At 43.2% G+C, this 23,738-nt stretch overlaps 1 protein-coding gene across 8 annotated transcripts in view; it reads right to left on the bottom strand.

Annotated features, from left to right (window-relative positions):
* The window catches only part of LOC139384079 (hypoxia-inducible factor 1-alpha-like), a 30,257-nt gene extending 15,973 nt beyond the window's left edge, over positions 1-14,284 (bottom strand). For 3 of the 8 annotated variants that reach the window (XM_071128717.1, XM_071128715.1, XM_071128721.1), the window contains exons 1-2: positions 13,771-14,210; positions 5,728-5,921 (exon numbers count right to left, since the gene is read on the bottom strand). In XM_071128717.1, the coding sequence (XP_070984818.1) occupies positions 5,728-5,921; positions 13,771-13,883 (307 nt within the window). In that variant the 5' untranslated portion in view covers positions 13,884-14,210. Of the gene's footprint in view, positions 1-5,727; positions 5,922-13,344; positions 13,492-13,770 lie in introns of those variants that run through there. The other 5 variants (XM_071128720.1, XM_071128718.1, XM_071128719.1 and 2 more) reach the window with 5 other exon arrangements.
* Between the last annotated feature and the right edge of the window lie 9,454 nt (positions 14,285-23,738).

Below are 23,738 nucleotides of genomic sequence, written 5' to 3'. Positions count from 1 at the left end.
TAGGGCCCTTACAAGTTGCCTTACATCCTTCTTCAAACTCTTTGTGAAGCACAATCTTCATGCCGAGCATATCTCGGTGAAAGGCGGCCGTTTTGCTTCTGTCTCCCACTTTGAAAACTAAATGCAAGGCTCGCCTCAAAGCCACTATGAGCCAAGTGAGTTTGCTACATACTATACGATTATATATATATATATATATATATATATATATATATATATATATATATATATACACACACACATATATATATATATCACGCTCAGTTTGTCTACGTTGATTAAGGATCCTTGCAATTGATTGCCATATAGAAAAGAGAAAGGATAAACAGAAGAAACAAGACAGAAAAACAAAAACACCCTGAGGCATGATCATTGTCATTGTTTTAATTCTCTCTTAACGTGGTAAGGTTTCCCATTACCTTCTGCTGCCGTAACAGCAGTAACAAATTTACAAGCGGAAACGCTCACACTCAACCTTTAAGTCTTTATTGAAGACTCATCTCTTCAGTTGGTCCTATGATTGAGTGTCATCTGGCCCAGGAGTGTGAAGGTGAATGGAAAGGCACTGGAGCAACGAACCGCCCTTGCTGTCTCGCCGGTTCCCCTCTCTTCCCTGGGATTCTCTGCCTCTAACCCTATTACAGAGGCTGAGTCACTGGCTTACTGATACTCTTCCATGCATCACTTGAGTGGGTTGAGTCACTGACGTGATCTTCCTGTCCGGGTTGGCGCTCCCCCTTGGGTAGTGCCGTGTCTCAGGATGGTAAGTTGGTGGTTGAAGAAAACCCTCTAGTGGTGTGGGGGTTGTGCTTTGGCAAAGTGGGTGGGGTTATATCCTTCCTGTTTGGCCCTGTCCGGGGGTATCGTCGGATGGGGCCAGTGTCTCACGACCCCTCCTGTCTCAGCCTCCAGTATTTATGCTGCAGTAGTTTGCGTGTCGGGGGGCTAGGGTCAGTCTATTATATCTGGAGTATTTCTCCTGCACCCTCAACAACCACTGTGATTATTATTATTATTATTATTATTATTATTATTATTATTATTATTATTATTTCACCCTGCTGGTCATCTACGAACATTTGAACATCTTAGCCATGTTCCGTTATAATCTCCACCCGGCACAGCCAGAAGAGGACTGGCCACCCCTCATAGCCTGGTTCCTCTCTAGGTTTCTTCCTAGGTTCTGGCCATTCTAGGGAGTTTTTCCTAGCCACCGTGCCTCTACACCTGCATTGCTTGTTGTTTGGGATTTTAGGCTGGGTTTCTGTAAGGCACTTTGAGATAACAGCTGATGTAAGAAGGACTTTATAAATACATTTGATTTGAACACCACATCTTCTGTAACACCACAGCTGACCTTACAAACTTATCAACATCAAAGAAATCTGCCAATTTGACAGATTTCCCAAAAGTCTGATACAGGAACCCATTTACCTCCTCTAAATTGTAAATTTAGTCATCACCAGTTGCATATCATATCAAAAGAGATCCTTCTCCTGATCCTCCTCAACTGAGGCTACATACCACTGACTCCCCTCAGCCACATCCCTCTCAACTTTCCCCACTCGCACCCCATCACTCGTACCGGGCATCTCACCAGTCTGGGAAAATGGCTCCCCAAATCTGTCCTTACTTCCACCAACAATATTTTTCTGCTGCATAACAGACGCTATGTTCCCCTCTGGTACAAGCTGCAACTCAGTACCCTCAACATGGACAACTTGTTCCTCTGCAACAGGTGCTTGTGGCCACTACCACTGTCGGCCCACCTCTCCCTGGCCAGGCGTTACGAGGATCACCTGCGTCCCTCCCTCCGCCTTCTCCCTTTTCGGGCAAGCATGTCACTTATGGCCAGCATCCCCAATTTCAAAACACTGTTGACTACCTGTAATAGCATAAGCCATATACAGTCTGTAGTCACACTCAACTTTAAACGATACCTACAAAGTCCAAAAACTAACACTTGTCACCGAAACGATATAACCGGTTTCAGAGCCGGGTGTTTGCAACCCAACGGGACAATCTTAATAGAACTTGCAAACTTCCCAAACAGCAATAACTCACGCTCCAATTACTCATTGGGAATAAACTGCGGTACATTCAAAATCATTACCCTTGTTGGCGGAGAGAAAAAGCAGCGTAACTTGAATAAACATGCCTTTAAGAAGTACACCATGCTCAACAAGGCACTTTTAACTTTTTAGGGATGGGGGCAGTATTCGTAAATTCAGATGAATGACGTGCCCAAAGTAAACTACCTGTTACTCAGGCCCAGAAGCTAGGATATGCATATAATTGGTCGTATTGGATAGAAAACACTCTGAAGTTTCTAAAACTGATAAAATAATGTCTATGAGTATAACAGAACTGGTATGGCAGGCGAAAACCAGATGTAACTCCACCCTGATTTTTTTTTTTTTTTTTGAGTTCACAGCTCATCCAAATCCTTGTTTTTGAGAGATTCAAAGGAATACCTCCCAGATTGCAGTTCCTAGATGTCAACAGTCTTTAGAAAGGGTTACAGGCTTGTTTTTTGAAAAATTACTCAAGGTGGCTCTCATTTTGCGCGCACCTCGTTATTTATCTCCGGCATAAAACATAATACATTCTGTCTGAAATTATATCATTTATTTACATATTAGGGGTACCTGAGGATTGATTCGAAACATTGTTTGACTTGGCTGGACGAAGTTCATTGGTAACTTTTGGGATTCCTTTGTATACACGTTGAACGGGTGGATTAATGAATCAAACGCAGATCCTAAACGGACTTTTTGGGGATATAAAGAAGGACTTTATCGAACAAAACAACCATTTGTTGTGTAGCTGGGACCCTTGGGGTTGCAAACAGAGGAAGATCTTCAAAGGTAAGTGATTTATTTTATCGCTATTTCTGACTTTTGTGACACCTCTGCTGGTTTGGAAAATGTTTAATGCTTTTGTGTGTGGGGTGCCGTCCTCAGATAGTCGCATGGTATGCTTTTGCCGTAAAGCCTTTTTGAAATCTGACAACGTGGTTGGATTAACAAGTTATGCTTTTAAACAATGTAAGACACTTGTTTGTTTGTTCATGAATGTTTAATATTACGATTTTTGTATTTTTCACTGGATGTTGTCGAGGTGGGACACCATCCCAAAGAAGTTCTCTAGGGCAGCATTTGGAATTTTTGATGAAAAGCATGCCAAAATTAAACTGCCTTCTACTCAGGCCCAGAAGATAGGACATGCGGGCCTCCCGGGTGGCGCAGTGGTTAAGGGCGCTGTACTGCAGCGCCAGCTGTGCCATCAGTCCCTGGGTTTGCGCCCAGGCTCTGTCGTTACCGGCCGCGACCGGGAGGTCCGTGGGGCGACGCACAATTGGCCTAGCGTCGTCCGGGTTAGGGAGGGATTGGTCGGTAGGGATCTCCTTGTCTCATCGCGCACCAGCGACTCCTGTGGCGGGCCGGGCGCAGTGCGCGCTAGCCAAGGTGGCCAGGTGCACGGTGTTGCCTCCGACACATTGGTGTGGCTGGCTTCCGGGTTGGATGCGCGCTGTGTTAAGAAGCAATACGGCTGGTTGGGTTGTGTATCGGAGGACGCATGACATTCAGCCTTCGTTTCTCCCGAGCCCGTACGGGAGTTGTAGCAATGAGACCGACCGACCGAGACAGACAGACAGACCGACAGAGACAGACAGACACAGACAGACAGACCGACAGAGAAAGACAGACCGAGACACAGACACAGACCGACCGAGACAGACCGACCGACCAAGACAGACACAGACAGACCGAGACAGAGACAGACAGACAGACAGACCGAGACACAGACAGACAGACAGACAGACCGAGACACCGACAGACAAACAGACCGAGACACCGACAGACAGACAGACCGAGACACCAACAGACAGACAGACCGAGACACCGACAAACACAGACCGACAGACAGAGAGACCGACCGAGACACAGACAGACCGACCGAGACACAGACAGACCGACCGAGACACAGACAGACCGACCGAGACACAGACAGACCGACCGAGACACAGACAGACCGACCGAAACACAGACAGACCGACCAAGACAGACAGCCCGAGAGAGACCGGCAGACAGCCCGAGAGAGACCGACAGACAGCCCGAGAGAGACCGACAGACAGCCCGAGAGAGACCGACAGACAGCCCGAGAGAGACAGGCCGAGAAAGACAGACAGGCCGAGACAGACAGGCCGAGACAGACAGACAGAGACCGACACAGACCGAGACCGACAGACAGACCGAGATGGCAAAAGAGAGAGACGGCAAAAGAGAGAGACGGCAAAAGAGCTGAATCAAGTAGCGGAGTAAATTATAAAAATTGACATTACATACTGTGTATTAAATTTAACAAACCAAACATTAAATATCATTATAGAAGGTAAAGTAAAAACCCAAACCGGTCCATTCATCAATACCGGTATATAGTCAAATACGCTATACCACCCAGGATAGGGCTAAATTGAAATGTTTCTTAAAGAAGAATGTTTCTGAAAAAACGCATCTGCATAACCAAGGTAGCAATTGAAAGGGAACAGTTAACTGGAAAAGTATTAGACCAAAAGGAGAGGACACAACAGTTCACCTGACAAGACTGAATCCAAACATCACACTGTTGATCTTATGTCCATTTTACATTTACTGTACTTTTTTCCTCATTTGTTGATCTGAAAACACTCTGGATACATTCAGTAACATAAGACTATTCCTGGAAAATGGTGCAACATAATACAAACAAATGAAGGGTTTGAGTGAGAGGACTAACTGGTGTTTCCAAGTGGCCCCACACACACACACACACACACCTCTCCATATTGCCTCTTGCGATATGGATATTGTGAACGCCAATATCACAATTCCGATTAAAGTGATATTAATCGTGCAGGCCTAATGTATAGCATGTTACTGTACAGCCACTACGTTCCAATTGAGGCTCTTATTGGTGCCCAAATCTGCCACTTTCAACCAATATACATACGGGTACGAGTGTAAAGGCATCCTGAACAGCATCATGAACTTTACCCAGTACCAGGACATTTTAGCCAAAAGCCTGGTTGCCTCTGCCAGGAGGCTGAAATTTGTCAACAAGTGTAACTTCCAGCAAGACAATAACCCTAAGCACAGATCAAAATCCACAAAGAAATTTCTACATTTTGCAATGGCCATCACAATTTCCGGACTTGAAACCCATTAAATACCTGTGGTTTGAATTGAAGAGGACAGTCCTTAAGCGCAGACGAAGGATATCAAGGATCTGGAAGGATTCTGTATGGAGGAATGGTCTAAGATCCCTCGCAATGTGTTCTCCAACTCATAAAACATTTTAGAAATAGGGTTGTTATCCTCACAAGGTGAGGTATTGAAAACAGGGTGTCAATCATTTTGACCCCTATCTTTTAAACAAAATCTTTCTATGAGCAATTGTGTTAATATAAAATATAAATATAGCTCAGTATTTGAATTATTTATTTCATACGGTCATTTTATGCTTAAATGGAATTTTTGTTCCTCTTTATCAAGGGAGTAAATAATTTCAGACCCCACTGTATATCCTCCTGTCTGCAAGTTTCTAGATCTTCCAGGTCACCCACTTCTCTCCTCACCCCCACCCCTTAACCCCCAAGACACTTTTGACACTATCCGCACCACAACTGTGTCCCTCTAATTTGGACACTACCATATTCCTCTTCCTCACTCCCCCCAGCGTACTGACCTGTGCTCAGCAGTTTCCTCATGTGCAGGTAGCTGATGGCCAGTCTCATGATAGAAGCCTTGTCTAGGTTGGAGGTGACACTGTGGGGCAGGGGCAGCTCCTGGGCCAGCTCGTAGAACACCTCCGACTCCTTCCCCCTCCGGAATCGCGCTGCATCCCGGGACTTCTCCTTCCTCCGCTCCGAGCTCACCCTGCTGTGGGAGATAGGCCGATCAACAAGATGCAAGTCATAGTCCGGGCCTAACACACACACCACCAGGGATTGCATCCTTGTTGTCTGTCTGCCTGCTCTGCGCACTGTTCACTAAGCCACTGGCCAGACAATGGGAAAGGCTGCAGCAGCTGGGGTCTGCAACAAGCTCCAAGTCCAACCGTCTCACCCTAGCAGGCTCATTTTCGGACGCTGGCCCAGCCTGCCGTCTTATTGGCTGCAAACCAAAGGAAGCACAGTGAGCCCCCCATGGCATCATTGGCTGGGAGTGGGGACTTGGTTGTGTATGATACACAGTAGATTCTCCACTCTACCTGCTTGGTGCACTGCCAAGCCTCTCCACCAATCATCCTGACATTTACTTCCAATAGTACAATCCTCCACTATTGAGGGACAGTGAGGGGGGACAGACGGTCCTCGTTAAGGACACACATTTACACACATTTACATTAAAAAACACACAGGCTACTGAACGACTGACAGCCTCTTTAAAAATTGGTCCACTTCATGCAACAAGAACCATAAGAGGAACAAAAAGGAGCCCGTTTTGAAAACTATGCAGGCTAGGACTCCGCTAAGATCAGTACCTCAAAAAGGTAAAAAAATAAAATAAAATAAATGCTGTACAAATATAGGCCACGATGCAATTCTCCATTGAGTGAGAGAATGTTAAAATATGTAGGCTAAAATAAGATCTTAACTAAACAGTAAAAAAATATCCGGTGGGAAAAAACGACAAGGAGAACTTTTAATTCCGTAGAAGAAAGGTCTGCCGAAAACAAAGGTGCCAATAAAACATATTTAATTCTCCTTCAGAGTTTCTTGTAAAGAAATACACTGCTCAAAAAAATAAAGGGAACACTTAAGCAACACAATGTAACTCCAAGTCAATCACACTTCTGTGAAATCAAACTGTCCACTTAGGAAGCAACACTGATTGACAATAAATTCCATATGCTGTTGTGCAAATGGAATAGATAACAGGTGGAAATTATAGGCAATTAGCAAGACACCCCCAATAAAGGAGTGGTTCTGCAGGTGGTGACCACAGACCACTTCTCAGTTCCTATGCTTCCTGGCTGATGTTTTGGTCACTTTTGAACGCTGGCGGTGCATTCACTCTAGTGGTAGCATGAGATGGAGTCTACAACCCACACAAGTGGCTCAGGTAGTGCAGCTCATCCAGGATGGGACATCAATGCGAGCTGTGGCAAGAAGGTTTCCTGTGTCTGTCAGCGTAGTGTCCAGAGCATGGAGGCGCTACCAGGAGACAGGCCAGTACATCAGGAGACGTGGAGGAGGCCGTAGGAGGGCAACAACCCAGCAGCAGGACCGCTACCTCCGCCTTTGTGCAAGGAGGAGCAGGAGGTGCACTGCCAGAGCCCTGCAAAATGACCTCCAGCAGGCCACAAATGTGCATGTGTCTGCTCGAACGGGTGGTTTGAGGGCCCGACGTCCACAGGTGGGGGTTGTGCTTACAGCCCAACACCGTGCAGGACGTTTGGCATTTGCCAGAGAACACCAAGATTGGCAAATTCGCCACTGGCACCCTGTGCTCTTCACAGATGAAAGCAGGTTCACACTGAGCACATGTGACAGACGTGACAGAGTCTGGAGACGACGTGGAGAACGTTCTGCTGCCTGCAACATCCTCCAGCATGACAGGTTTGGCGGTGGGTCAGTCATGGTGTGGGGTGGCATTTCTTTGGGGGGCCGCACAGCCCTCCATGTGCTCGCCAGAGGTAGCCTGACTGCCATTAGGTACCGAGATGAGATCCTCAGACTCCTTGTGAGACCATATGCTGGTGCGGTTGGCCCTGGGTTCCTCCTAATGCAAGACAATGCTAGACCTCATGTGGCTGGAGTGTGTCAGCAGTTCCTGCAAGAGGAAGGCATTGATGCTATGAACTGGCCCGCCCGTTCCCCAGACCTGAATCCAATTGAGCACATCTGGGACATCATGTCTCGCTTCATCCTCCAACACCACATTGCACCACAGACTGTCCAGGAGTTGGCGGATGCTTTAGTCCAGGTCTGGGAGGAGATCCCTCAGGAGACCATCCGCCACCTCATCAGGAGCATGCCCAGGCATTGTAGGGAGGTCATACAGGCACGTGGAGGCCACACACACACTACTGAGCCTCATTTTGACTTGTTTTAAGGACATTACATCAAAGTTGAATCAGCCTGTAGTGTGGTTTTCCACTTTAATTTTGTGTGACTCCAAATCCAGACCTCCATGGGTTGATAAATTTGATTTCCATTGATAATTTGTGTGATTTTGTTGTCAGCACATTCAACTATGTAAAGAAAAAAGTATTCAATAAGAATATTTCATTCATTCAGATCTAGGATGTGTTATTTTAGTGTTCCCTTCATTTTTTTGAGCAGTGTATAATACACACAGTACCAGTCAAAAGTTGACACACCTACTCATTCAAGGGTTTTCCTTTATTTTTACATTGTAGAATAATAGTGAAGACATCAAAACTATAAAATAACACATATGGAATCATGTAGTAACCAAAAAAGTGATAAACAAATCAAAATATATTATATATTTGAGATTCTTCAAAGTAGCCACCCTTTGCCTTGATGACAGCTTTGCACACTCGTCATTCTTTCAACCAGCTACACCTGGGATGCTTTCCAACAGTCTTGAAGGAGTTCCCACACAAGCTGAGAACTTGTTGGCTGCTTTTCCTTCATTCTGCAGTCCAACTCATCCCAAACGATCTCAGTTGGGTTGAGGTCAGGTAATTGTAGAGGCCAGGTAATATGATGCAGCACTCCATCACTCTCCTTCTTGGTCAAATAGCCCTTACACAGCCTGGAGGTGTGTTGGGTCATTGTCCTGTTGAAAAACAAATGATAGTCCCAGTAAGCGCATACCAGATGGGATGGCATATCGCTGCAGAATTCTGTAGTAGCCATGAAGTGTGCCTTGAATTGTAAAGAAATCACAGACAGTGTCACCAGCAAAGCACCCCCACACCTGCTTCATGGTGGGAACCACACGAGATCATCCGTTCACCTACTCTGCGTCTCACAAAGACATGGCGGTTGGAACCAAAAATCTCACATTTTGGATCATCAAACTCTGGGTCTTCCATTCCTGTGGTGTGGAGAGCCAGCTTCATCATGGTTTTTGCGACTGCACTTGAAGAAACGTTCAAAGTTCTTGACATTTTCCGTATTGACTGTCCTTCATGACCCTAAGTAATGATGGACACTGTCATTTCTCTTTGCTTATTTGAGCTGTTCTTGCCATAATATGGACTTGGTCTTTTACCACAGAGGGCTATCTTCTGTATACCACCCCTACCTTGTCACAACACAACTGATTGGCTCAAACGTATTAAGAAAATAAATTCTACAAATAAACAAGGCACACCTGTTAATTGAAATGCATTCCAGGTGACTACCTCATGAAGCTGGTTGAGAGAATGCCAAGACTTTGCAAAGCTTTCATCAAGGCAAAGGGTGGCTACTTTGAACAATCTGAAATATATTTGATTTGTTTAACACTTTAATGGTTACTACATGTGTTATTTAATAGTTTTGATGTCTCCACTATTAATCTACAATGTAGAAAATAGTAAAAATAAAGAAAAACCTTGGAATGAGGTGGTGTCCAAACTTTTGACTGATACTGTTTATCTCCCACGTGATGTGAACACATGCATGGCTTATTGTCGGTCTTGTCCATATGTATTGAAGCATGTAGAGATTGTAGACAAGTCAAGGCAATGACACCAATGCATACCAGAGGCTGCTGCTGAGTTGTGGTCTTAACCCTACAGACAACAGCGTAAATCCAAAAAGTGTGCAACGCTCACCATGAAAATAGACGTCAGTAAAAATAAATCCCCCCCGAAACATAATTGCAATTTATCTGTTATGGAGTTAGAGTAACATAATTATATTATTTGAGACTGTCTGTAAAAATCAGTAAAATGCTTCAGCTAGCTAATTGAACGTAATTTAAAAATATATAAATTTACTACTAGCCTATATAGATTAGCACATTTCCTAACATTATTTTGAGTACAGAAAGTCCCTCCTAACAGTTAATGACAGAAACTGATCCACCTCAATGTACATCATGTCCACACACAAATGAGTAGCCTAGATGGTCAGTTTTGCAACCCAAATATTTTGCATGCTCAGTGAATGTGTCTGCAGGTTTTGCATCACGTGCATGCATGATGAGAATAACCAATGTAATACCTCAACCTGAAGTCAAACTGACAGAAAGGCAGTCAGTAGGTAGCAGTCTGTGTCTCTTTACCAAGCTGACAGACTGACTGTGCAGGTCAGGAGCTCAGTCAGCGGGGGCCAAATATTTACACTATCCTCAGTCAGATCTCCCAGACCACATGAGGTCTGCCTCTCTGGGGTCTGAGTTTGTGGTCCTCTGGCCCTCTGGTCCTTCCTGGTCACTTGCCCTAGCCCAGAGCAATATCTTTCAATAATCATTGCTTTCAACCAACCAACCACTGCTAAGTGAAGCAGATAAAAATAAATGAATATCTAGGTCTTCACCCGTGGAAAATCTGGCCACATGAAGGTAAAATAAAATCTAAGCGTATCTCTGTGCTATGTATTGGAATCTATTGTGATGTGACAGACAAGTATGGCTTATGCACAGAGAATACAGGGAATGTCTGGAAACCCTTTACCTGAAAAGTCCTGGTTTAGGCTGGACCACAAACTCTACAAAGTGAGTTATGTGCAGTCCAAACAAAGGCAGCTACAGAAGACAGGATTCTCGTGCTGCTGTCTTAATGGTGCGTCAGCCCCTCCACACTACAGATGGGAGGTGGGTGTCCTGCAAGACAGGAATGTCAGTGTTCTGCCATGGCCAGCGAAGAGCCCGGATCTCAATCCCATTGAGCACGTCTGGGACCTGTTGGTGAGGGCTAGGGCCATTCCCCCCAGAAATGTCCAGGAACTTGCAGGTGCCTTGGTGGAAGAGTGGGGTAACATCTCACAGCAAGAACTGGCAAATCTGGTGCAGTCCATGAGGAAGAGATGCACTGCAGTACTTAATGCAGCTGGTGGCCACACCAGATACTGACTGTTACTTTTGACCCCCATTTTGTTCATGGACACATTATTCCATTTCTGTTCTGTGGAACCTGTTCAGTTTGGCTCAGTTGTTGAATCTTATGTTCATACAAATATTTGCACGTCAAGTTTTCTAAAAATAAACGCAGTTTACAGTGAGAGGACGTTTCTTTTTTTGCTGAGTTTATATCCAAGATATCAAGTTTAACAAGTGAACATCCATATCAGTGAACCTCCCCACACACTCCCTCTTGTTTGGGGATGGTTTGGTGCCATCGTTGATACTGCTTGGCCAACTTGGCTTTGGTTTGTTGATTGGGTTTGTTGTCCTTAACAGTGCTTGAATCCCCCGAAACCAGAAACATGTTTCTTTGAGCTCATAAGTATCTCTCGTCAATTAATCGTTCAAGCTCTTCAATGGATTCTGAATCATCCAGCGTGTTTGCAGGCAGAGTAAAACAAAAATAACGGATGTATCTTTCCGGACCTGTACAGGCTGTCAGTAGATACCCGCAATACATTTTTTTTTACTATGCGTGTAGTAATGGGTATTTCTTCCCTCACTGTATGTAATGGGACAAGCTTATAGGTCCTTATGGAAAACTTGTTCCTCATGAAGAGATGCATATACAAAATGTCACAACATAGTATGAGGAAAACCATGAATTGAATAAATTTTAGAATAAGGCTGTAATGTAACAAAATGTGGAAAAAGGGGTCTGAATACTTTCCCAATGCACATATATATATATATATATATTTGTGTGTGTGTATATATATATATATATACATACACACACACATATACATACACATACATACATATATACACATACATACATACACACACATATATATACATACAAATATTTAAAAAAGGTGTATGTATGTATGTGCATTGGGAAAGTATTCAGACCCCTTGACTATGTGGATATATATATATACACACACACACATACATACATACATACACACATATACATACACATACATACATATATACACATACATATACACATACATACATACATACATACATATATACACATACATACATACATACATATATACACATACATATACATACACACACATATATATACATACAAATATTTAAAAAAGGTGTATGTATGTGCATTGGGAAAGTATTCAGACCCCTTGACTATGTGGATATATATATATACACACACACACATACATACATACATACACACATATACATACACACATATATACACATACATATACACATACATACATACATACATACATATATACACATACATACATACATACATATATACACATACATATACATACATACACATACATACAAATATTTAAAAAAGGTGTATGTATGTGCATTGGGAAAGTATTCAGACCCCTTGACTATGTGGATATATATATATATATATATATATATATATATATATATATATATATATATATATATATATATATATATATATATATGCACAACGTGACTAAGAGACAAGTCGGAACGTTTGACTAACAAGTCTAACACCCTGTCGCCGCTAGCTGTCTGTCAGCGTCTTGAATCTAGCTAGCCCTATGCCAGAAAATATATTTAAGACCACAGCTGTGCAAAAAGCCCATGGATCATGAAAGACCCATAGTTGCACACAAAAATGCTATCTTAAATAGATGTTTTGTTCAGTGGACAGGCTTTTTACTTAAATTTGGCCTATGCACAAAGAAAGTGTCAATTAAAGGCCTTTCCTGGCAACTAGTGAATTGCCACACACACACTTTATGCCAGGAACTCCCACTGACGTCAGGCTCTCAGTGATTAAGACGTGATACAGAAATAACAAGGTCACAGCAATCCATGGAATGGCAAACACTATAACATTAAAATAAGCTTGATACTTTTTGCAATGGTTTTGATTTCTGTTTTGGTTTTAGAACCTGCGGACAAAGCAGTGTGAAATTGTTGTGAAAGTAGGCATAGAGCGCAAAGCACTACGTTAGATTCATTTCAGCAGTTTTAAGTAAGGTATTTGGTAACAAATAAAAGCTCCATCACTGAGGCAAACCTCAACCTACATTAGTATACATTTCTAAATTCTGCCCACATAGTCCCATAGAATGTTACACTGTAACAACAAAAGTAGCTGCCTCCCATAGAACAGCCTACCTTGGTTCACACTGATACCACTACATTGGCCTATGGCAACTAAACCATCTCAATTATAGAGACGCCAAACAGTTTTAATTCAATTCTGAGTATTATACGAGCAACCACTAACAATAAATTTCAACACCTTTACAATGAAGGCCAGAAAATGGGAGACAAGATAATGGAGTTGACATACCTGGCTTTCTTCCCTGTTCTTGCCTCAACATTTGAAAACCTCAAAGACACGTTTCAACAATTCCTCAAAACGTTCATAATCTGTATTCAGCACCTCAAAACAAGCTCTCACGATCATTCGGGCAAGTCAAGTGACAGCAAGTGGACCCATATCTCGCGACCTTTTAACACACTGGCTGTCAGTGCCACTTATTTACGGGAGCCTTATTGAAACAGTTAGCTAGCTATGTAGTTAGTTTAGTAGTTAACCGCCTAGCTAGCTAACGTTAGTTCTAGAAATTAAAATATCGAGTCGTCTCTAACATTTACTGTAGCTGGCTAGGCTAGCTAACTAGTTACGCAAACACGTCAAAAAAAATCTAAACCAAGCCGAACGAAACAACACATTACAGCTAGCTAATCGGCTAATTACTAGAGGCGAACGTACCTTTTCTTTTCTGGGACAACTGTGTTCATTTTAATGACGACGGACTTATTTTGAGCCTCAGCCAAGAAGATAAACTGTGTTTCGGGCCCGTACAAAAACAAGCGAAAATTCATGTAGCTATTCAAATTAAATCCGTAATTGTGTTTCCAGAAATTGTTGATAAATGCAAATCAGGAGAGGTCAAGCCTCCATCGCTGAAGTCAAAACATGAGTGCAGAAGAATGTGTTTTAATTCCTTCGAAATGGCATGAGGTGCCACGCTAGCGGTTGCTTGGAACAACGTTGCATCTAGTTAGCTGAGCAGCTAGGTCAAACACCGTACAGTAAGATAGGTAGAAACTGCTTCTCCAAAAGAAATCCCCGATCACACTTGTTGGCAAGCTAAATTCATGCGTAGAAACATGTCATTACGGGTCTAATGGTTGTCTCGCGCCCAAATGCGCATGTGCAGGCCGTCAATTCATATTGACGAAAATGAAAACGTGGCTGTTTGTCACTATCACGCGGTTGGAGTAATAACATGTTTAACTACTTAAGACATTGTCTCGAATCTAGGTTGTGCCTTTAGATTTCGAGAAAACGGAACAACTAACGAATCATTTTTCACTTCTTTCATTGACTTCTCAAACCCCGGCCTGGTTCCCGGAAGTCTCACGATGTCGCTCCTCTGGGTTTAGAAACTCTGTGGCTAGGTGATCAGCTGCTTATCAATTACATTTAAGGGATTTATTGACATGGGAAACATATGTTAACATTGCCAAAGCAAGTGAAGTAGATAATAAATAAAAGTTAAATAAAACAATAAAAATTAGCATTACACTCACAGAAGTTCCAAAAGAATAAAGATATTTCAAATGTCATATTATGTCTATATACAGTGTTGTAACGATGTGCAAATAGATAAAGTATAAAAGGGAAAACAAATTAACATAAATATGGGTTGTATTTGCTTATCTCCCCCAGAGAGATGAGCAATTACTACAGGTCTGGAATCAGCTAACATGTTATACTTGTGTAACTCTGTGTTGTTGCCTGTTCACACTGCTATGCTTTATCTTGGCCAGGTCGCAGTTGTAAACGAGAAATTGTTCTCAACTAGCCTACCTGGTTAAATAAAGGTGAAATAAAAAAAGAGAATCTGTCCCCTCCCATTACCTCTTTGTCTTTTCGGGAGCGCACGCAATCACATGCCTCTCCACCGGCGGCGCGCACGAGCTCTATATGGTACTGTATATTCCATTTGTTTGGTTTCCCTCCTTTACACAAAGTTGACTGAACTGCTATCATTAAAATGTAAGCATGACACATTTACCAGGACAAACGTCAGTTCCCTTACAAATTCAATAAAATACTAACATCAAACAATCTCAGTTCAATCTACACAAAATAATAAAACATGAGCATTTACCTTTTACAATGAGAAGTGAGGCATTTTTTACCAAAAATGTAGGCCTATGGTTCAAGAGTGAGGGGTTATGGCAGTATTACCACTCCAAACTCAAACTCTTTCCCAGTAAATATTACCTTTTAATGTGCCATGACACAACCAGTCATGATGTTTTTATCTGATTGTCAAAAAAGTAGGTTTCCTTCGCACGTTCATCCAAAATAATTCCAGCATCTTAACAGTGCACTGTGCACCCGCCAACTTTCCTTCAATATGCAAGTGGCTACAACTATCTCACCGGAGAAAGCATCCGAGCTAGGCAAAACAGCGCCCCTCTGCCTTACATTATGTAGCCCAAGTGGCTTGCGAAATATTCAACCCCCTTGGCATTTTTCCTATTTTTTTGCCTTACAACCTGGAACTAAAATAGATTTTTGGGGGGTTTGTATAATTTTATTTACACAACATGCCTACCACTTTGAAGATCCTAAATATTTTTTCTTGTGAAACAGACCCCCAAAAAACAGAACTTGAGCTTGCATAACTATTCACCCCCCAAAGTCAATACTTTGTAGAGCGACCTTTTGCAGCAATTACAGCTGCAAGTCTCTTGGGGCATGTCTCTATAAGCTTGGCACATCTAGCCACTGGAATTTTTGCCCACTCTTCAAGGCAAACTGCTCCAGCTCCTTCAAGTTGGATGGGTTCCACTGGTGTACAGCAATCTTTAAGTCATACCACAGATTCTCAATTGGATTCTGTCTGGGCTTTGACTAGGCCATTCCAAGACATTTAAAAGGTTTCCCCTTAAACCACTCAAGTGTTGCTTTAGCAGTATGCTTAGGGTCATTGTCCTGCCGGAAGGTGAACCTCCGTCTCAGTCTCAAATCTCTAGAAGACTGAAACAGGCTTCCCTCAAGAATTTCCCTGTATTTAGTGCCATCCATCATTCCTTCTATTCTGACCAATTTCCCAGTCCCTGCCGATGAAAAACATCCCCACAGCATGATGCTGCCGCCACCATGCTTCACTGTGGGGATGGTGCTCTCAGGCTAATGAGAGGTGTTGGGTTTACGCCAGACATAGCATTTTCCTTGATGGCCAAAAATCGACATTTTAGTCTCATCTGACCAGAGTACCTTCTTCCATATGTTTGGGGAGTCTACTACATGCCTTTTGGCAAAAAAAAGCAATGGCTTTTTTTCTGGCTTTAAAGCCCAGCTCTGTGGAGTGTACGGCTTAAAGTGGTCCTATGGACAGATACTCAAATCTTTGCTGTGGAGCTTTGCCGCTCCTTCAGCGGTATCTTTGGTCTCTTTGTTGCCTCTCTGATTAATGCCCTCCTTGCCTGGTCTGTGCGTTTTGGTGGGCGTCCCTCTCTTGGCAGGTTTGTTGTGGTGCCATATTCTTTCATTTTTTAAATAATGGATTTAATGGTGCTCCGTGGGATGTTCAAAGTTTCAGATTTTTTTTTATAACCCAACCCTGATCTGTACTTCTCCACAACCTTGTCCCTGACCTGTTTTGAGAGCTCCTTGATCTTCATGGTGCCGCTTGCTTGATGATGCCGCTTGCTTGGTGGTGCCGCTTGCTTAGACTCTGGGGCCTTTCAGAATAGATGAATATATACTGGGATCATGTGACAGATCATGTGACACTTAGATTGCACACATGTGGACTGTATTTAACTAATTATGTGACTTCTGAAGGTAATTGGTTGCACTAGATCTTGTTTAGTGGCTTCAAATCAAAAGGGGTGAATACATATGCACGTACCACTTTTCGTTTTTAATCAAATTTAAACAAGTTATTTTTTAAATTTCACTTCACCAATTTGGACTATTCTGTGTATGTCCATTACATGAAATCCAAATAAAAATCAATATAAATTACAGGTTGAAATGCAACAAAATAGGAAAAACGCCAAGGGGGATGAATACTTTTGCATGTCACTGTATCTGATGCTGGCTAGTCAAAAGGAGTATGACATGCCATCCTCTTTTAGGCCAGACATGATCAGATACATGGGTAACACATGAATGTCCTCTGCCTCAAGGAGAAATAAATCCCCTGCCAGTATTTTCAGCAGCACCTGTCGTTTTACTAAAGAAATTAGTTTAGGTACTTTTTCTGTTCAAATTAAATCTTCTTTCTTTTTCTCTGCCCCACTCTGAAAGCTCCTCTTTGCCGGAGCTTAATTTCAATGAAAGTCACGTTTGCAACCATATTGAGTGGAACAATGCACAGGAATGAATCAGTCTGTGGGTGATTAATGACACTCGTTTCTACTATTATGAGAAAAACTGTAGGTATGGAAATAAATTATGGTTTATTATGAATTATTATTCAGCTGTATGGATTCATGTACTTTTTTTGAGGCCTTAGTAAACAATGTCCTGGGATAAACCCCACTCCCTCCCCATTTACTTTGCAAATTTCAAGCTTTCTGCAGATTTTGCTGCTGCTGAACCAAAACATAATTGGAGTGATGAGCTGAGCAGCCCACGACAGCAGGTCGTTTGTCAGGGGGGCTCAAGTAGAGAACTTATATATATATATTTTTAAAACTATTACTAGTATTTTTATTATGCTCAGCTCACTAGGCCCCTTAATGAGGCCTGAGGCATTGCACAGGGGTTGAATTTTTGCAAGGTCTGATTAAACCAGATTAGTAGCCTGCACTGGTGCCTCCCGAGATCAATGCTCTTGACCTTAAACCTTGAGCTAAACTGATGCTCCAGTAAGTCATAGAATAAAGAAGATAGAGGTGGGATTTTGTTAGTTTAGTGCTGGCAAGGTTTTAGAGCCGTGTGAGGCATCCTCTTTCAATTGAATAAAGTTCACATAAGGTCTATGTGTCCTTGTAGCACAGGCTAGTGGGACATTACTTGTGCTCTGTTTAGACGGGAGCTATTTCCTGCCATTGATTTCAAACAATGCTAATTTTATATCTTGGGAATTTCTTCCAGCAGGATAAATCAGTGACTCTGGTACTGTCTGAAGACTTCCAGTGCTAAATGACAGGAAGTTCCCATCCTATCTGAACATATCAGTGCACATCTCCGGGTCAAGAACATCGAGCTCTGAGCAGGTTCAACACAGGGCAGCAAATTGTTTCTTCTGACTGCTGGGATTTCCTTCAGCGTCAGAGAAGGGTTGTTTTCAAATCTATCTTCCATCTCCTAGACCAGCTGCTTATTAGCAGAATGCTTGGCCAACATCTAAGTCGCCCTTTCAACGAACAGTAACCTCACCTTCCTGTAACTATCAGAGGCGACAGTCATGACACTGTAGTTTCCTGTTTATCCATTTATTGTCTGTGACGACAGTAAGAATGTAAGATATACAGTACATGATGGCTCAAACAGAGGATGGATCTTTATGGTTAGGGTTGCAACTGCATTTCCCTTCTCTCTCTCAAGAGATCCATAAAGCAACATATAAATAATAATCTGATGCAGTTTCTTATAGTCTCTTGTTGCTATCCTGTACCTGTCCCGCAGGTGTGATGTTAGGATGTAGCGATCCTGTGTAGGTGTTGTTACACGTAGTCTGCCACTGCGAGGACGATCAGCTGTCCGTCCTGTCTCCCTGTAGCGCTGCTTAGGCGTCTCACAGTGCGGACATTGCAATTTATTGTCCTGGCCACATCAGCAGTCCTCATGCCTCCTTGCAGCATGCCTAAGGCACATTCACGCAGATGAGCAGGGACCCAGGGCATCTTTCTTTTTGTGTTTTTCAGAGTCAGTAGAATAGCCTCTTTAGTGTCCTAAGTTTTCATAACTGTGACCTTAATTGCCTACCGTCTGTAAGCTGTTAGTGTCCTAACGACTGTTCCACAGGTGCATGTTCATGAATTGTTTATGGTTCATTGAACAAGCATGGGAAACAGTGTTTGAAACCCTTTACAATGAAGATCTGTGAAGTTATTTGGATTTTTATGAATTATCTTTGAGACAGGGTCCTGAAAAGGGGATGTTTTCTCTTTTTGCTGAGTTTACATATCTACCTCAATTACCTCATACCCATGCACATCGACTCGATACATCGAGCATAGCTGTGCTGCAATCCCAGCTTCAGATGCAATCGTTAGGCAAGGGTAATTTCAGTGTAGGAAAGGATGAGACAGCGTCTGTGCCACCAGTACAGATAGTAGTATAAATCCCCTCGCACAGTCCCCGCAGTCGGACAAGTTTCTCATGGCTTCTGGAGGGAAATGCTTTAGGAAAGCTCAACCGGTGTCGCTCATTCAGCCGACAGAACCTTTCAACAGGTTCTCCTCATTAAGCAGCGAGTTGGAGTCAGAGGCTGAGCCTTCTCTGGTCTCTACTCCTCCCGTTAAGGGGTCTGAGACGCCGAAGCCTCCCACCATTAGCTCTGACAAATTGAAAACCTTAGTCATTGGCGACTCCATTACCCATAGTACTAGACTTAAAACGAATCATCCAACGATCATACACGGTTTACCAGGGGGCAGGGCTACCGACGTTAAGGCTAATCTGAAGATGGTGCTGGCTAAAGCTAAAACTGGCGAGTGTAGAGAGTATAGGGATATTGTTATCCACGTCGGCACCAACGATGTTAGGATGAAACAGTCAGAGGTCACCAAGCGCAACATAGCTTCAGCGTGTAAATCAGCTAGAAAGATGTGTCGGCATCAAGTAATTGTCTCTGGCCCCCTCCCAGTTAGGGGGAGTGATGAACTCTACAGCAGAGTCTCACAACTCAATCGCTGGTTGAAAACTGTTTTCTGCCCCTCTCAAAAGATTGAATTTGTAGATAATTGGCCCGCTTTCTGGGACTTACCCACAAACAGGACCAAGCTTGGCATGTTGAGGAGTGACGGACTCCATCGTAGCTGGAGGAGTGCTCTCATCTTATCTACGAACATAGACAGGGCTCTAACTCCCCTAGCTCCACAATGAGATAGGGTGCAGGCCAGGCAGCAGAATGTTAGCCAGCCTGCCAGCTTAGTGGAGTCTGCCACTAGCACAGTCAGTGTAGTCAGCTCAGCTATCCCCACTGAGACCGTGTCTGTGCCTCGACCTAGGTTGGGCAAAACTAAACATGGCGGTGTTCGCCTTAGCGATCTCACTGGAATAAAGACCTCCTCCATTCCTGCCATTATTGAAAGAGATTGTGATACCTTACATCTCAAAATAGGGCTACTTAATGTTAGATCCCTCACTTCCAAGGCAGTTATAGTCAATGAACTAATCACTGATCATAATCTTGATTTGATTGGCCTGACTGAAACATGGCTTAAGCCTGATGAATTTACTGTGTTAAATGAGGCCTCACCTCCTGCTTACACTAGTGACCATAACCCCCGTGCATCACGCAAAGACAGAGGTGTTGCTAACATTTACGATAGCAAATTTCAATTTACAAAAAAAAAAAGAAAACAACGTTTTCGTCTTTTGAGCTTCTAGTCATGAAATCTATGCAGCCTAATCAGTCATCAATTATTATGTTTGCAATCACAACAAATAATCTGCTCAGATCCCAACCAAGGATCATCAAAAGCCGTGCTATAAATTCTCGCACAACCCAAAGATTCCTAGATGCCCTTCCCGACTCCCTCCGCTTCTACACCTGCATTGTTTGCTGTTTGGGGTTTTAGGCTGGGTTTCTGTACAGCACTTTGAGATATCAGCTGATGTAAGAAGGGCTTTATAAATCAATTTGATTTTGATTTGACTCAGTACTGGTAACCCGTGTTTATAGCCAAGTTATCGTTACTCATTGTGTATTTATTTCTTGTGTTATTATTCTTCTATTTATTTTTTTTCTCTTTGCATTGTAAGCATTTCACTGTTAGTCTACACCTGTTGCTAACGAAGCCTGTGACAAATAAAATAGGATGAGATGTATTCCTTAAAAACAGGGACAAAACAAGAGGTGTGAGACCCCCTTCCCTCTTCTCAGACCACATCCCTGTGTCTGATATGAAAGGTGAAAATGACTGACATTTATCTCCATTGTGTTTGAATTACTATCCTCGTGGGTACGGGAAATCCCCCAAAGTCCCCGCAAGGATAGTAAAACAAGGAACATTCTCCCTCGTCCTCATGAGGACAAAGGCTATTTTAAGCTTAGAGGTTAGGTTTATGGTTGCAATTAGGGTTAGAATTAGGGATAGGTTTAGGGGTTAGGTTTAGGAGTTAGGGTTAAGTTAAGGGTTAGGTAAAAAATGTTTTTTAGGTCCCCACAAGGATAGTAAAACATACTGTATGCTGTGTGTGTGTGTGTGTGTGTGTGTGTTTTCCGGGAAGGACAGAGAAACTTTTTCACATGGACCCCTCAGCAGTCATTCCAGTATTTTATAGAGCAGATCAGCCGTTCTGGTTACGTTACCATTTTCCCTGCTATCGTCTATGTGCTGGAGTCAGTCAGTTATCTTGACTAATGGTCACAGCCAGTGGCGACACGTCATTCAGCCCAACCTGTCTTGAGCCCTACCTGTTTAGCCCATTTCATTTTTTTGCGCCTCTCTTGCATGTTATTCTGGCTTTAATATTCTGTCACATATCAGTTTGCAAACAATGTTTAAAAAAAGAGTTAATAAAGCTGCATGCAGACATGGTCTCTTTTTTGCTTTCTTGAGTAAGGTACTTTCTGTGGTGCTGGGACAGCCAGCAAAAAATACAGCGCCTTGGGGTTGGTAATGTTCTCAGTGTTCTGTCACTCATGGGGACACTACGTCACCGCAAAATCTACGGGTAGAGCTCGAATATTTATTATTATTATTTAAAAAAAAATGTTTAGCCCTTTTTCTCCCCAATTTCATGGTATCCAATTGTTTTAGTAGCTACTATCTTGTCTCATCGCTACAACTCCCGTACGGGCTTGGGAGAGACGAAGGTTGAAAGTCATGCGTCCTCCGATACACAACCCAACCAAGCCCCCCTGCTTCTTAACACAGCGCGCATCCAACCCGGAAGCCAGCCGCACCAATGTGTCGGAGGAAACACTGTGCACCTGGCAACCTTGGTTAGCGCGCACTGCGCCCGGCCCACCACAGGAGTCGCTGGTGCGCGATGAGACAAGGATATCCCTACCGGCCAAACCCTCCCTAACCCGGACGACGCTAGGCCAATTGTGCGTCGTCCCACGGACCTCCCGGTCGCGGCCGGTTACGACAGAGCCTGGGCGCGAACCCAGTCTCTGGTAGTACAGCGCCCTTAACCACTGCGCCACCCGGGAGGCATAGCTCGAATATTGAAGCCCATTGGGTGCTGCCATAGACTTACATTAGAAGTGCCCATCAAAGAAAGCTCAAAGTCATTGGCCACATATCTACAGTAGCTTTGATTGGACTGATCTTGTCAACATCATACTTTCAAAATCTTAGCTAGCCAGACAAGCAGTCATCATAAATCAAGTCGACAATCTACTAGCAAATCCTTATCATCCTTGCCACAATAAAATAAATTATAGATAAAACATATCGGTGCTCATCGGCCATAAACATTACTCAAATTCAACAATGAGTGCTGAGGCGCGACTGCAGCCTTGGGTTCTATCCCCAGCTGTGACCTGGAGACCCATTGGATGGCGCACAATTGGCTCAGTGTTGTCCGGGTTAGGGGAGGGTTTGGCCAGCCAGAATTTCCTTGTCTCATTGTGCTCTAGCAACTACTTGTGGCGGGCCGGGCACCTGCCCGATGACTTCGGTCCTCAGTTCGATGGTGTTTCCTCCGACACATTGGTGCGGCTGGCTTCCGGTTTAAGCGAACACTGTGTCAAGAAGCAATGCGGCTTGGCTTTCGACCTTCGCCGAGTCCGTAGGGGAGTTGCAGCGATGAAACAAGATTGTAACTTCTGGCCCATGACGTTATATGTGAATGTTTATCCTTTAAAATGTTTGAACCCCTTTTTTCCCCAATTACGTGATATCCAATTGGTAAGGAACTCAAATTTGTTCCCCCTCTGACTGGGAAAATACAGAAAATAATTTAGACTCGGAATTCCAAGTCGGGAACTCGGGCCTCTTTCTCGAGCCCACAAGAAAGACCGCCGCGCCACCTTCCTGTTCAAGTGAGCACAGCACAACAAGGTGAGTCCAAAAATGTCTTGTATGCTGCTGCATAAATGATGCAATATGCCAGGGAGATATGTATACTGATGTTGTGTAGTAAGCAGTTAGTAGCCCATGTGCCTCACCCTAATAATTTGGTCCCTTTCCCCCCTCATAACTTAGCCTTCTGTTCTGACTTGGTGGTGCACATGTAGCCTATAGCCTGTTTTAGAGAACTGTAATCATCGAATATTGTAAGAGCTTTCATTGTCAGTCTATATTTATCCTACGGTTCTGACTTGGTGTACAGGGAAAATACTTTAAGAAAGGCCCATGTTCTGAATTCTGTCGCTGTACATTTCTAAAGTGCTGAACAAAGTTATATTGACTACGCCCGTCCTAGCTAGCTAATTAATGTCTTCATTGAAATAACGGATTGCCTCTTATCCGCTCATCATTCCCTTATGCCATAGTTTGTAGATCTCAAATGTCAGTAGGAACCACATTTGTTTAAGCAAGTCAGACATATCAGCTATGTTTTTTTAAAGGCAGTAAATGAGG

This window comes from Oncorhynchus clarkii, chromosome 25, assembly GCF_045791955.1.
Source record: "Oncorhynchus clarkii lewisi isolate Uvic-CL-2024 chromosome 25, UVic_Ocla_1.0, whole genome shotgun sequence".
Lineage (NCBI taxonomy): Eukaryota > Metazoa > Chordata > Actinopteri > Salmoniformes > Salmonidae > Oncorhynchus > Oncorhynchus clarkii.
The sequence above is the reverse complement of the archived record's forward strand: the minus strand, read 5'-3'. Positions and strand labels throughout refer to the sequence as shown.